This window comes from Capsicum annuum, chromosome 3, assembly GCF_002878395.1.
Source record: "Capsicum annuum cultivar UCD-10X-F1 chromosome 3, UCD10Xv1.1, whole genome shotgun sequence".
NCBI lineage: Eukaryota > Viridiplantae > Streptophyta > Magnoliopsida > Solanales > Solanaceae > Capsicum > Capsicum annuum.
Genome location: NC_061113.1, coordinates 251,734,149 through 251,747,111, shown reverse-complemented (window position 1 = coordinate 251,747,111; position 12,963 = coordinate 251,734,149). Strand labels below are relative to the sequence as shown.

At 34.8% G+C, this 12,963-nt stretch overlaps 2 protein-coding genes across 3 annotated transcripts; one reads left to right on the top strand and one right to left on the bottom strand.

Annotated features, from left to right (window-relative positions):
• Positions 1-811: 811 nt before the first annotated feature.
• LOC107862345 lies at positions 812-6,585 on the bottom strand. 2 transcript variants are annotated; one of them, XM_016707894.2, is made up of 6 exons: positions 6,082-6,585; positions 5,017-5,117; positions 4,471-4,568; positions 2,947-3,143; positions 1,834-1,881; positions 812-1,226 (listed from the first exon to the last, which is right to left on the bottom strand). In XM_016707894.2, the coding sequence occupies exons 1-5, from the start codon at positions 6,428-6,430 to the stop codon at positions 1,838-1,840; spliced, it is 789 nt and encodes a 262-aa protein (XP_016563380.1). In that variant the 5' UTR covers positions 6,431-6,585; the 3' UTR covers positions 812-1,226; positions 1,834-1,837. The 2 variants fall into 2 exon arrangements, with proteins under 2 accessions (XP_016563380.1, XP_016563379.1); XM_016707893.2 differs by having other exon boundaries at positions 812-1,219; positions 6,082-6,584.
• Positions 6,586-7,814: 1,229 nt separating this feature from the next.
• Positions 7,815-8,345, top strand: LOC107864815. The gene is made up of 2 exons (XM_016711238.1): positions 7,815-7,940; positions 8,016-8,345. The coding sequence occupies exons 1-2, from the start codon at positions 7,815-7,817 to the stop codon at positions 8,343-8,345; spliced, it is 456 nt and encodes a 151-aa protein (XP_016566724.1).
• Positions 8,346-12,963: the final 4,618 nt, after the last annotated feature.

The following is a 12,963-nucleotide window of genomic DNA, read 5'->3' as shown; positions in this document are numbered from 1 at the left end:
ACCACAGAGTCTGGGTGTATATTCAAAAGAACTACAATAAAATTATTTTATTATGCTTCTATGTTTTCTTTTGAATAAACATTTTCGAAACAAGTGGCATATAATTAGAACGCATGAAATATATATAAACTCTGTTCAGAGTAAATTAAAATATGTTGCCAGACAAACTATCATCTATCATACCAACTTTGATCTGATCTAATCCTAAAAATGGGCAGTCATATTCAGTATGTAGTGAACGTAAAATTGATTATTGAAAGGAACAAACGCTGCATGACAAACCCAAGTACTTCCAATGTAATTTTGAACAAGTACCAGTGGTCCAATGGATGCCCTCAGCTTCACTTACCGTTACACGCAAAATAATTTGTACTATATGTCTACATGTGATTATCTGTTCGTTTGTTTGGTCCTATATGTGTATGTCTTTAACAATTTACTTTTGTTGTGTCATTGAGAAAACAAGGTAGGGAGGGGATAGTAATAATATGCAAACATTCTAAAAAGTTTTACAATAGTTAACTCTGTCTCTAGTCAAAAGTGTCTTACTTTGTCTGAGTGTTCCCTCTAGTGACTTTAGACATTGCAGAGCTAGTAGCTAGATTTATATGATTTCATATCTTAGTACTGAATTTCACGCTGACAATTTTTACTCGTTGTTCTCGATTTCCATTTACATTTGACATCCAGCACTCTAAGTTAAATAATTTGCCCCTTTTCAGGCAGCTATACTGTTGGAGAAGCGGCTGATGAACAAAAACTACATTCAGAGTACACACCAGCAACTTGACTAAGGAAAGATAGGGCAGCATTTAAAAGTTAAACGTAGCCTGAATTTAAAAACTATATGTAGCCTGTAGGGAAGCTGATGTGTAGAACTAAAAATTAAAGTAACCAGTGCTACAGCTAAATAGAAGGCCACTAAAAGAATTTTGACTTTACATCTCCAAAACGAACATCATTATGTACCAACTGACCTCGGTGACCTACCTTTATCTTCTGCAGCTCCAGCAAGCAGAATAAAAGTTAAAAAAGAAAGAAAAAGGTTGAAGAAACGGGCAAGATGAATGCTGAGGAAGGTAAAAAGTATTCGAGTATATTTGATCTGAGCTGGATTTATTGTGCATGCATGTAACATCCTGATGTATTTCAACCTCAATTTCTCTAAGCAGAGCAAATAGCTAATGTGTGATCTTAGTTTCCGATGTTTCACCTTTTCCTGCAGGCTTCACAAAAAGTTATCAGAATCTACCACTTTGTACGAGCTTCTATAATAAATTCTAAGTACCATAACACGTTGACTCGAGCTGAACTTTTCAGATCATACTTGGTCAATATACTCTTGAAAGTTCTCTAAGTAAGATCTCTATTGCTTTAACCTTATATAACATGGGTATCTGACTTAATAATTCCATTTGATATGATATACATATAGCTAAAAGTACAATCTATTCACAGAGCAGGAGAAAATTCAAATGTAGCAAGAAGATAGCAAAAACCCACAAGTTCCAATACTAGAGTACTGAAGCATCTCATCCACACCCTGTCACCCAACTATCTCCCTCCCAATAAATTAAAGAAAAGCTCATGAAAAGAGATGACCGAAGCATCCACCTTATACATTGTACTTGGGATGTTCAAATATGTTACATATAATAAGTGTCCTCTCATTAAAAAAAGTGGAACATACACATCATGACACGTGTTCACATAACTATACCAGAATGTCAAATCTCTAACACAGTTATGGTCTCAGCATGTCATGAGAGTAGGGAGATAAATAAATATCTAACTGGTAAAATAAAATTTATATCGAAGAGCAAACTTGCTCACCTATCTATATCTTGTCAAAATCATCATCAAAAGCACTCTCCTCATCATCTGAAAAATGAAACATATAGTCCGTGCTTAGCAGCTTGATCATTCTTCTTGAATATGAAGATAATACAAATGAAATTCAATAACAGCAAGTTAGCTACACGAAGGCTATATCTAGAAATGACCCTGCATTTTCTATCTTAAATAAAAACCACGATAAATGCTTTGGGAATGCAAAGAAAAGGCAAAAAAGAAAGGAAAAACGCTGATGAGTTAATTAGTTTAGACAACTGATAACTTTGAAGAAGAATAGGCTTGCAGAATGAAGACTAACTATGCTTTGACAGTCTCATTGTTCTTCAAGACAAAAAACCGAGACTTCAGATCATAAATCTAGAAACAAAATAGAGACGTCTCAGGTGACCACTTGTAATATGCAGTCCTGATGGCTACTTTCTAGCCGTAAAATCAATGCTGCTTGGAGAACAAAAGCCAAACGACTGAAAGAGAAAATACACAAGACCAGCTGTGGATGCACGAAAGCACCATCTCTTATATTTTGATCGGGCCATCATTTTACGATAAATGGTTTTTTGATTTGGTGTTATCATTTGTGTTTCCCATCTCTTTATGTGTACATGCATCTTTGCCTACTGTACACTTTGGCTTCAAATGCTAGGCAGATACCATAAACTAGACAATAGCACAGAAAGATGATAATCTGGATATCAGCACAGAAAATAGTTGTCCGCTAGCTTTGTACCATTTATACATTAGGAACAGTTGGCAACTAATTGTGGCGACAATTCTTGACAGGATTGGGCAAAGGGACAACCCAGCTGTTAAAATAACTGAATAGACTAACAGTATTATGAACGACCCAAACGGTAAACACATTTTTTAGTAACTGAACAACCTAGAGTATAGTAAAGGAAGAGTACAGAGGAATGAAGCTGGCACGTTCAGAATAAGTGTGTTTCTTATTCATTTCCTTCTCCTTTCTTAGGTGGGAGAGGGCAGAGAGAAAAGAAGAATGCTGAACAATATCCTTCCTGATTTCCACAAATAAATTAAATACTATCACTCCTTACACCAGGTGGCAAAAATGTGAGATGGAACATAGAGTACCTGGCCCTTCATCACTGTCCTCTCCGAGAAGAAAAACATCCAAATCCTGGTCAGCGGTTGATGAGGCTGTCTTCTTGTTGGTCTGGGTTGTCGCCTCAATCACTGATTTAGAAGTTGATCCGGCCGATGAAATATCCTTTGCCTCCTCGACATTTGCCTTTTCAGCAGATATTTCGCCCGTGTATTTCTTTTCATACCTACACCAAATGTAGTTGATCAAATAATGAAGCTAACTAGCAGAGCGAAATCAAAGAAATGCATGTTCCAACTACTTGTGCCTCTGCTGGCGAATGTAGAGTTGGTTTAATATAAGAAAAGTGAATCAAATACTCTTGACCAGTAACCAATTACCCTGAGAATTTGCCACACCTCCACTAGCTGCCTATTCAAGTACTTTGTCTTTTGTCGACCTTTTTTTAATGTACTATAGTTCCACGAAGTTAAAGTATCAACAAGATCTTCAATGATGGATTAGCACAAATATAATCAGTCCACCACAGCAATGCAGGTGATAACATTTGACCCCTGAATTAATGAACAAATTTTAAACGAAGAGTGGATTCCATTTTCATGCACTTGGGCTAACCTTTTGCTAATGAGTTGTGGTTGGAAAATTCAGTTGGAAAGTCCTTTGATTTTCCCAAAGACATTGATAATGATTCCTTTTCAATTTTGGAATTTAACCAGAGAATGTGGAAGGTCCTCTTATACATTGAGTATGATTTCTATTGGTGTAAAGAAGTTGGGCTTCTTTTCTAATAACCGTGGTGTTCGGCCAACTTGCGCGCACCTCGACTAATTCCACAGAATACCCGTCATCTCCCACCAGCAATAGATACCAGGTAACTCTGTCCACCATGGCTAGAACAGATGGCAATAAGTCATCTAGTATTTGTCTCGGTTGGGAATCGAACCAGAGACCTCATGGTGCTCAACCCAACTTCATTGAATCACTAAGCCACACCCTTGGGTGCAAGAAGTTGAGCTTTTTACTGAAAATGTTTCTTCAAATTTGCCAAGGAAATAGGAAGCTTCCATTTAAAATTATCATTCACAGAATTAAATTTCACCATGTGTCCACTGTAATACTGCTATCTTCTTACTTAGTTACTTTCCTACTTCATCACTAAATTAACAGGAAAAATCAGCACAAGTACATATTTGATCAAATTTTATAAAACTGATAAGAAAAGAGTATTAGAGCTCAGCACACACATTTTGACAGATTCTTGGGAATGAGAATGACCGGAAACCTGTAGTCTTCAAAATTACCAGCCCAATTCATATCTCCATTTCGACTATTGAAGGTCTAACAATGGTTATAATCTCTTAACACTTGTCAAAATCCTCATCTTATAATCCTCACTAAATGATATTACAAAATTTTCTTATACAGAAGTCTTTACCAAATAAATATTTAATTATCTGGGCATGTTATTGCAATATATTCCGACAATATAGAATAAGCAACGGATACAGCTTGATGTGAGGAAGAAGAGATTATTTTTCCGAAAAGGTACTTACGGTGCCAAATGATTATTAACTAGAATGAAGTAGATTTTCCAAAACTTTCGCTCTCTCATTATCCGTGGGCATATCTCATACCTCAGCTTTGAGATTTCCTGCACATATAAAAAAGAAAATGACATGTAAATGCTGTTAGTTGACTTAGTTCTACTAACTGCATAGTTTATCTTTATAAGAACACTATAATTCTCTACAGCTTGACCCCTGTCAACTATCCCTCATCAAAAAGGTTATAATGGCAAAAAATAGAAAGAGAGCTATAACCTATTTGAACCGGTATTTTTGAAAAGGAACTTTTATCTTTGAAAAGGGTGCACCCTCAGCACAATTATAATTTAATTTACGTAACAAGTCAGTTTTAGCACTAAGGACGACAAAAATATGACAAACACTAAATGAGTCCTACACTCAATAAACCAAAAAGAGAAGTGGCAGTCAAGATACCTTGATATTTAGCCTCGATTAAGCACCATGTAAGTAATATAAGAAACTAGAGATCTTTCTATAATGACTTTGATCAGGTAATGACAATGAGAGTCATACCTTGACAGATGAAAGAACAAGTTTCGCATGTTTTTCCTGAAATTCGGTAAGATCCTGCCGAATGTTTGAGACTGTAGGAATATCAGGCATCTCTGATTCATCTGCATACCAAGAGAGATTTTATTTAAGCCCGTATCTTCTCATGATGGATCACTCGAGCTATTGAAAGAAGGTGCATGTGATTGAAAGAAGGTGCATGTGATTGAAGCAAGGAAATGAAAATTGGTAAAAACTTATCAACAATTGGTATTTGTATCAATCCAATGGAAACATGACACATATCTTCACATACGATTTTATTACTAAACCATAGTTAATTAGTAAATATTCTCACCTCAATTTGTAACTAAATCATGGTAAATCAGTATTGTTTAGCGTTAACACCGCGTGACAAGTTTTTGCCATGAAAATTCAGTGACATCTTTATTCCATTCTGATTGTTTCACAGAATCACAGATCATGAAAAGCTTCCCTGAGCTACATAACATGTGTCCAGAGTTACAGTAGCCTCTCACAAGTCAAAACACACACACAAACACACACAGAGAAATAGTTTGAGATTAGAGACAGCTGGATCTGATTTCTTCCAATTTGCAGATTAAGCACAATAAAATAAATAAACTTTCAGATTAAACGATAGCAATCTGCTAATACGAAATGCACAACAGAAATTTGCATATTAAGCACAACAATATGAATAAACTTACAAATTAAACGCTAAACAATCTGCTAATACGAAAATACACTACATAAATTCGCATACTAAGCACAACTATATAAACAAACTTGCAAATTAAACAATAACAATCTACTAACACGAAAACACACTACAGAAATGTGCAAATTAAGCACAATAAAATAAATAAAACTTGCAAACTAAACGATAAAAATCTGCTAATACGAAAATGCACTATAGAAATTTGCATTCTAAGCACAACAAATACACAAAAACTTGCAAATTAAACGATTGACAATCTGATTACACGAAATATGTACTAGTAGTGCAATTTTCTGTTGTCTGTCTTTCAGAGATGCTGGTAGGAATGCATGCATTAGAATGAGTACCTTGAAGTTGAAAATTCTGGAATGTGTTCTTAGTGATGCCTTTAACGAACTCTCTCAATTCATCAGTGACTCCATACTTTTCGAGATCAGCCGGCGTCGGAGCAGCCAAAGCAGTTTGAGAGGAAGATGAGGAGTCCAAAATGCTAGAGAAGGCAACCGCGGATGGGATTTGAAACTTGATCTGCTCGGCGCGTTTGGAAGCTTCGGCAACGATCTGCTTAGAAGCTTCGGAAACGACGTCGGATAACTTGGAAGTGCCAATAGTGAGCTCCTGTGTACGTATAGTAAAATCCTGTGATCGCTTTGCGGCTTCCTCCGCGAAACTCCGTGCCTTGTGCCACAAATCCATTATAGAGAATGTGAATGAAGAGGGAATTCACTTATTATAATATTGCTACTACCCTCGTCATATAAATTTAAATTTATAAACAAAACCAACTACTACGGATTATTAGATTCACTGCACCCATATGATACGGAACGAATTGATAGACTGGAGTCAAGTCTACGTTATTGACGGTGGAAGTCTACAAATGACTAATGAGGTCAGAGTTGACTTAAATAAGTAGAAAAATTGTGTGTGTTTATGACATCTTTTAAAATTTGAACTTTTAATTTTAGATCATGATTTTAAATTTCATATTTCCAGAAAAGTAAATTTCAAATTATAATTTAAATTTTTTTAAATGTACTTTGACTGATAAGTTATATTTTATAAAGAAATTTGTTATGTTAAATTTTGTAGAAATAACTATGCTCGACAAGAATAAGTTGTCCCTATTAAGTGAAAGAATTATATCTAATTACTGATTGATTATTTGGATCAATGATTTTTTGCAATATTATGTGTATTTGATACTTTGTAGCAATATGTAATTATAAATAGGCAAATAAATTATATTTAGGTAACTTTTAGTCTATAATTACAAGACATGGTTAAATTTTGCATAATTATAAAACATAGATATAACTTAAATCCTTCCCTGTTTCCACCTCTTTCTCGCCTCTCTCCCATCTCTCTCCCCTTCCTCCATTCACATCCCTCTATCTCGCTCTCCCCTCCTTCTTAATCTTTTATTTTTTATAATTTCAAGAATCGTATATTTGTATATACACTATGTAAAATGTATATGTACACACTCAATATACATTATGCAAATGTATATATACAGATATATAGTTATGTAATATACACTATGATAATATACAAACATTCAGATATACAATTGAAAAAAAAATTAGATTTACATATACAATTAACAACTTATATATATATGATTTGTATAATTTACAAATACAATTGACATATGACTTATACATATACGACTTATACAATTACATCATATATACAAAGTCAAAGGCATTGATAGACACTCAAATTTGTTGCCAAAATTCACTTAGACCCCTAAACTATGGTTTGTACCTATTAGGCCCCTAAACCCCCCAAATTTTGTTTCAATTGGGCATTTTTTGCCTACATGGCACTGCACGTGTTGTTTAGTCGTGGGTGGCGCGTGACTCGTGAAAAAACTGTCTATGTGGCAAAAGTTAACGTTATTTAACGTATACTTTTGCCATCCCCTTCAATTTCCATCTATTTTTAACCTAATTTCCTCTTCTTCTTTCTTCATTCTCTCCTACATAGCTGATTTCTTTCTCAACTTCTCTCATCTCACTATCAAATTTATCTCATAATTTCTCTTGAATCAAATTTTTTCTCATTTTCGATGAGAATGTCGAAAAATTTCGTTAACATTGAGGTTCCTGATTTGTGTTATTGTTTCAAATTTTGTCCATTAAGAACTTCAAGGACTCCATCAAATCCTGGTCGTAGATTTTTTGGATATAAAGTTCCAAAGGTTTTTATCATTTTCACAGATTTTAATTTTATTTTTTTGGTGATTTTTTATTATTCTACGATTTTTGCATTTTAGGAAAATGGTGGGTATGGGTACTTTAGATGGATTGATCCACAACCTTCAATTTTTGTGCATCAATATCCTGAGGTAGAATCAAGCTTAATGATAAAGTGCAATGATGGTGAAAATCCGTGTGATCGATTGAAGCAAAAGCTTAAAGACGTTGAACAAGAGAGAGACACTTTTTGTGAGAAATTGAAAGATAGTGAAGAGAAGTTGATTACATTGAGGCAAAAACTCAAAAAAGTTAAACTTGAAAGGGAATGTACTAAGCTCAAATTGAATAGACTTGTTCTATTTCTTCTCATTGTTCTTACTGTAAAGTGGTTCTTTAATATGGTGTAATGGTTAGTTTGTTGTAGTTGTTTGGTTAGTTTAGTTCGTAATGGATTTGTAATGGTTAGTTTGTAGTAGTACTATTAGTTTCTTGTAGTTGTTTGGTTAGTTTGTAGTAGTAGCAGTAGTTTGTTGTAGTTGTTTGGTTAGTTTGTAGTAGTAGTAGTAGTTTGTTGTAGTTGTTTGGTTAGTTTGTAGTAGTAGTAGTTTGTTGTAGTTGTTTAGTTAGTTTGTAGTAGTAGTAGTTTGTAGTAGTTGTTTGAATGAATTGACATGTTTTGTATGACAGTATCATTGTCAATTGGCTACTTTGCGTCTAGTTGTGCAGCTACTTAAGTTAACCATATAGCCTATTTGTAACTACTGAAGGTATTGATAAAAATGAACTATATTAGAAGCAGCACATCATATTAAAATTGCTCAAGATCGAACTAAAAGTGCAAGCAGCTGGATATCATGTTAATACAACTCAAAATTGAGCTAAAAGCTGCATACTGTAAACAAGGTGTTCAAAAAAATCTCAATATTGAGCATAATAGTGTTCTAATACAGCATACACCAAAATCATTAACTGCTGCCTAAGAAAAAGTTGTTCAAAAACTAGTAACACAATTTGTTCAAAGTCATTAACCTTCATTACAGTACAAATTATTTCTAAATGAACTACTTCTTTGAAGATCCAACTGATGAAGAAGACTTGGCTGCATCCACTTTTTTTCTCTTATTTGCTTTCATTTGTTGTAATTGTGTGCTGGTGACTGCATCTTTTCCATTCCACTTTAGGCCACTAGGTTTAAAATCAATATCTATATTGGTTAGTGAAGCACTCTTTAAATTTATACCTCCATAAAGAACCCTCTCACTTGATGTACCAGGCTGCAAAATTAGACATAATTGTAAGACAATGAACATTGAAAGCTTGAATGAAAACATTATTATAGGTAAATAATGAGACAGAGAGAAATACATTGTACACTTGGGTTACAGTTGCTGGATCAGAGTAAACGCTAAAACCAGTTGCAGGCCTTTTGTATCCAGTAGCAGCAACAAATGAGGTAGCATTGTATGGCCTCTTGTTGGTTGGCAAAGGTGGTACTTGACTTGAAGAAGCATTTCTTCCACTTTCAAATGGGGTCCCTCTTGCATTGGCTATTTTTTTTGCCAATTCCTCCTTGACCTCTACCAGAACCACCTCCCCTCTCAGCACCACATTGACCCCTACCATAACCACATTTACCTCTACCAGCAACACCTTCTACTAGCAACACCTTGACCTTACTTGACACCTTTCTTTGAGGTGCTCTTGGCACAACAGCTGTGTCAGCACAAATAGATCCTGATTGGCTGGGTTATGTAGTTGCATATGTATGAAAGGTGGAGCTTGACTGTGAATAAATGCAACACAATATTTTCAACAATTTTCAATAATAATATTAAGTAGGAGAAGAATATTAAGGCAGCAGAACATATATAACTTACTCTTGCTGTCTGACTTTGAGTGTAGGTATCTCTTGTCATTGCACTGGTATCACCACAAATAGAACTTGATTGTGGTGGTGGTGGATTCCATGAAGCTGCAGGCTGAGTGCTAGGTTGACTACTATTACTGCTCCCCATACCATTCTAACATACAAACAGAAATATGAAAAGTTAAGAAATATGTTAACTTTACAAAGTATTATGAAATTCATTTAAGGCTTACCATTTTGGCACATATAGTCTTATTATGGCCAAATTGCTTGCACCTTGAACAGGTGATCTTGACACCTTTTTTTGAGAGTTTTCCCCATTTTTTTTGGCTCATCCTTGCTTTTCCTTCTGTTCTTGCCAGGTCTGCCTGGCGTCTTTCTTGATTTTGGAGGTTCAATTGATGGGTTTGTGGTTTTCGGCCATATTCTCATGTTGGTAATTGGTTGCATGAAATGGCTATAAGACTTAAGAAAGGTTTCTTTACTATACCAGTGCTCTACATGTTGATCAGGATCTTCATTCAAGTAATAATAAGCATAAATGGCATGAGGACAAGGAATACCTCTTAACATCCATAACCTACAATCACAATACTTTTTGTCCAAGTGAACAACAAATGTGTAACCCCCATCCCCAATTTCAAAATCATTAACTCCATTTCATAGTACTCTACACCTATTTGAATATTCCTTATTAACTTCTAAAATAGTTCTTGCCATAGGTGCAATGTCTGAAATCCATGTTTCTACAAATTTGATCATATCTACATGTCTATTCATCATTTTATGCCTGATATCCTCTAACATTGTGATTATGAATTTATGTCTAGCAGTTAAGATTCAAGAATTGAAAGTCTCACACATGTTATTTTCTATAACATCACATTTGAAATATGTTTTGGAATATGCCCTACACCAAGAAGTAGGAGGATTAACTAATATATCCTCAGTTATTTCTTTCTTACCTAGATTTGACATTGTTTACATCTCCTCTCTAAACTTTACTTCAAAGCTTGTTTTTGCACATCTCCAAAACTGCTTCCTTCTCTCTTTTCCTCTCCAATGCACATGCCAATTGCTCCAAATATGTCTAACACACATTTTTCTCTCAGCATTTGGTAACAGATCCATCAAAACAGGAACAAGACCCTGTAATAAGTATTAAGTGTTATTAAAATAGGAATATTATTGGAAAATAAAGTCAAGTAATGAGAAAAATAATTAAGTAATGGTACCTTTTGTTGGTCTGACATTACAGTCAAGCCTTCACCAGTTCCCAGATTTAGATCACTAATTAGATGCCTTATGAAACGGTTCCAGCTATGTTTTGTTTCAGTATCCACAACTGCCCATGCAATAGGTACGTTTGGTTGTTGTCATTTTTCCCTACAGCAATCAATAATTCACCCTTACAAGCTCCTTTTAGAAAACATCCATCAAAACCAATAATTTTCCTACACCTATCTAACCATCCTTGCTTGAAGGCATGAAAGCACACATAGAAATAAACAAAGAGGTTCTTCCCTGGTTCAGTTTCTTTGTCAATTTTTATCTAACAAGAACTTTCAGGATTTGTTGTCTTGATCATATCTGCATAGTCACATAATCTGGAAAATTCTAACTTTTAATCTCCCATATTCTCCCTCATAACAATTTGTTTAGCCCTAAAACAAATAGTTTTACCTACATAAAGACCCAACACCTCTCTTACCAAATCCTGAATTTCCCAAATCCTAATGTATGGTTGAGAAATAATTCTCTCCTTGAACTTTCTAGCAACCAACTTTGAATCACACATCTTGTTCTTTTTTAGAGGTATACACTTGTGAATAGGGTTATAATTCTTCATAATAAAATCACCTGAATCCCTATCAGTAGAAGAAAACAGCAACCAGTTGCAATTAGATGCAATGCACTTCACCTTTATTCTATTTTTTTCATTAGGTTTTAACTTCAACTGCCTTCTATACTCTACTGCATAATCTGCAACAGCTTTTCTAAACTATTTTACACCCTAAAAAATCATTCCAAGCTCAAACACAGAAAACTCATAATTTTCATCATACCTAGTTTTCTTGCTTCTCCTTCTTCTAGGTAGATCTACTCCTCTAATAACATCTACATCTATATCTTCACTATCCTCACTCCAACAATCAGAACTATCAAGATATTCCTCATCTCCACCCAACTTTCTAGAATATTTGGTAGCCTTATTTTTACCAATATCCCCAAATCCTTTATCTACACAACCAGCAACTCCCACAGGTACTTCTTCAGTTTTAACAGCCTTTTTTCTTGCTTTTTGATTTCTTTCTTTCTTGTTGGCTTTGTTTTTCCTTCTTGCTTGTCTAAAATCCCTGAAGTCCTCATCAACATCTGAGCCATCTTCTGAAGGAATATCTCCAAGATCTGAATCACTACTCAAGTAATCTGATAACTCACTTGCTAGCCTATTAAGATCTTCTACATGAATATCTTCTACATCAGCCTCATCACCTCTTTTAGGTTAACATCTTCTACATGGATATCTTCTATATCAGCCTCATCACCTTCTTCTACACTAATATCTTCCATATAAGCCCCCCTCTCTTTACCTAAGTTAACATTCTCTATCTCAACATCTTCTAGGTTAAAATCTTTTAGATCAGCCTCCCTCTCTTTCTCTACTCCAACAGATTCCCTCTCTATGTTAGCACTATCATCAACACCAATACTTTCTCTTTCTAGGTCTGCACACTCAATAATATCAGGTGCAGGTAAAAACCTGTGGGACCTTCAAGGTCAAGAATTGGTTTATCTAAAACATGATAGACATAAAAATCCATAGAGTCCTCATGTTTTAAGTCTTTAACTAGTTCAATGAGATGTCTGTCACTCTTAACCAAGTTGAACTGCTTAGTTAATGCATCTTGATAATAAAACCCCCTAACAGTGTTATACCCTAATTCTTTAGTATAAAATAACAATTCCAGCATGGAAAAGTGGTCCTTGTCAATATACCTTAGCTCTGGCACACAACTTGCAACATATGTAGGGACACCCTTGTTGAAAAAAGATCCTCCATGGTGAAATTTTGTGAATGTTATCTACATTTGTTAAGTCACCTGCAACAAAAGGGTAAGAATTCAAAGTTAGTTAACGGAATATACCCAAAGTAC

Excerpts from the sequence above, each read along its gene's own strand:
- LOC107862345 (XM_016707894.2), bottom strand. The coding sequence starts at position 6,430 with ATGGATTTGTGGCACAAGGCACGGAGTTTCGCGGAGGAAGCCGCAAAG. Across the intron at positions 4,569-5,016 it reads TTGTTCTTTCATCTGTCAAG|GAAATCTCAAAGCTGAGGTA; the intron begins GTATGACTCTCA and ends TTATATGTGCAG. Across the intron at positions 1,882-2,946 it reads GGACAGTGATGAAGGGCCAG|ATGATGAGGAGAGTGCTTTT; the intron begins GTACTCTATGTT and ends TTCATTTTTCAG.
- LOC107864815 (XM_016711238.1), top strand. The coding sequence starts at position 7,815 with ATGTCGAAAAATTTCGTTAACATTGAGGTTCCTGATTTGTGTTATTGT. Across the intron at positions 7,941-8,015 it reads TTGGATATAAAGTTCCAAAG|GAAAATGGTGGGTATGGGTA; the intron begins GTTTTTATCATT and ends TTTGCATTTTAG.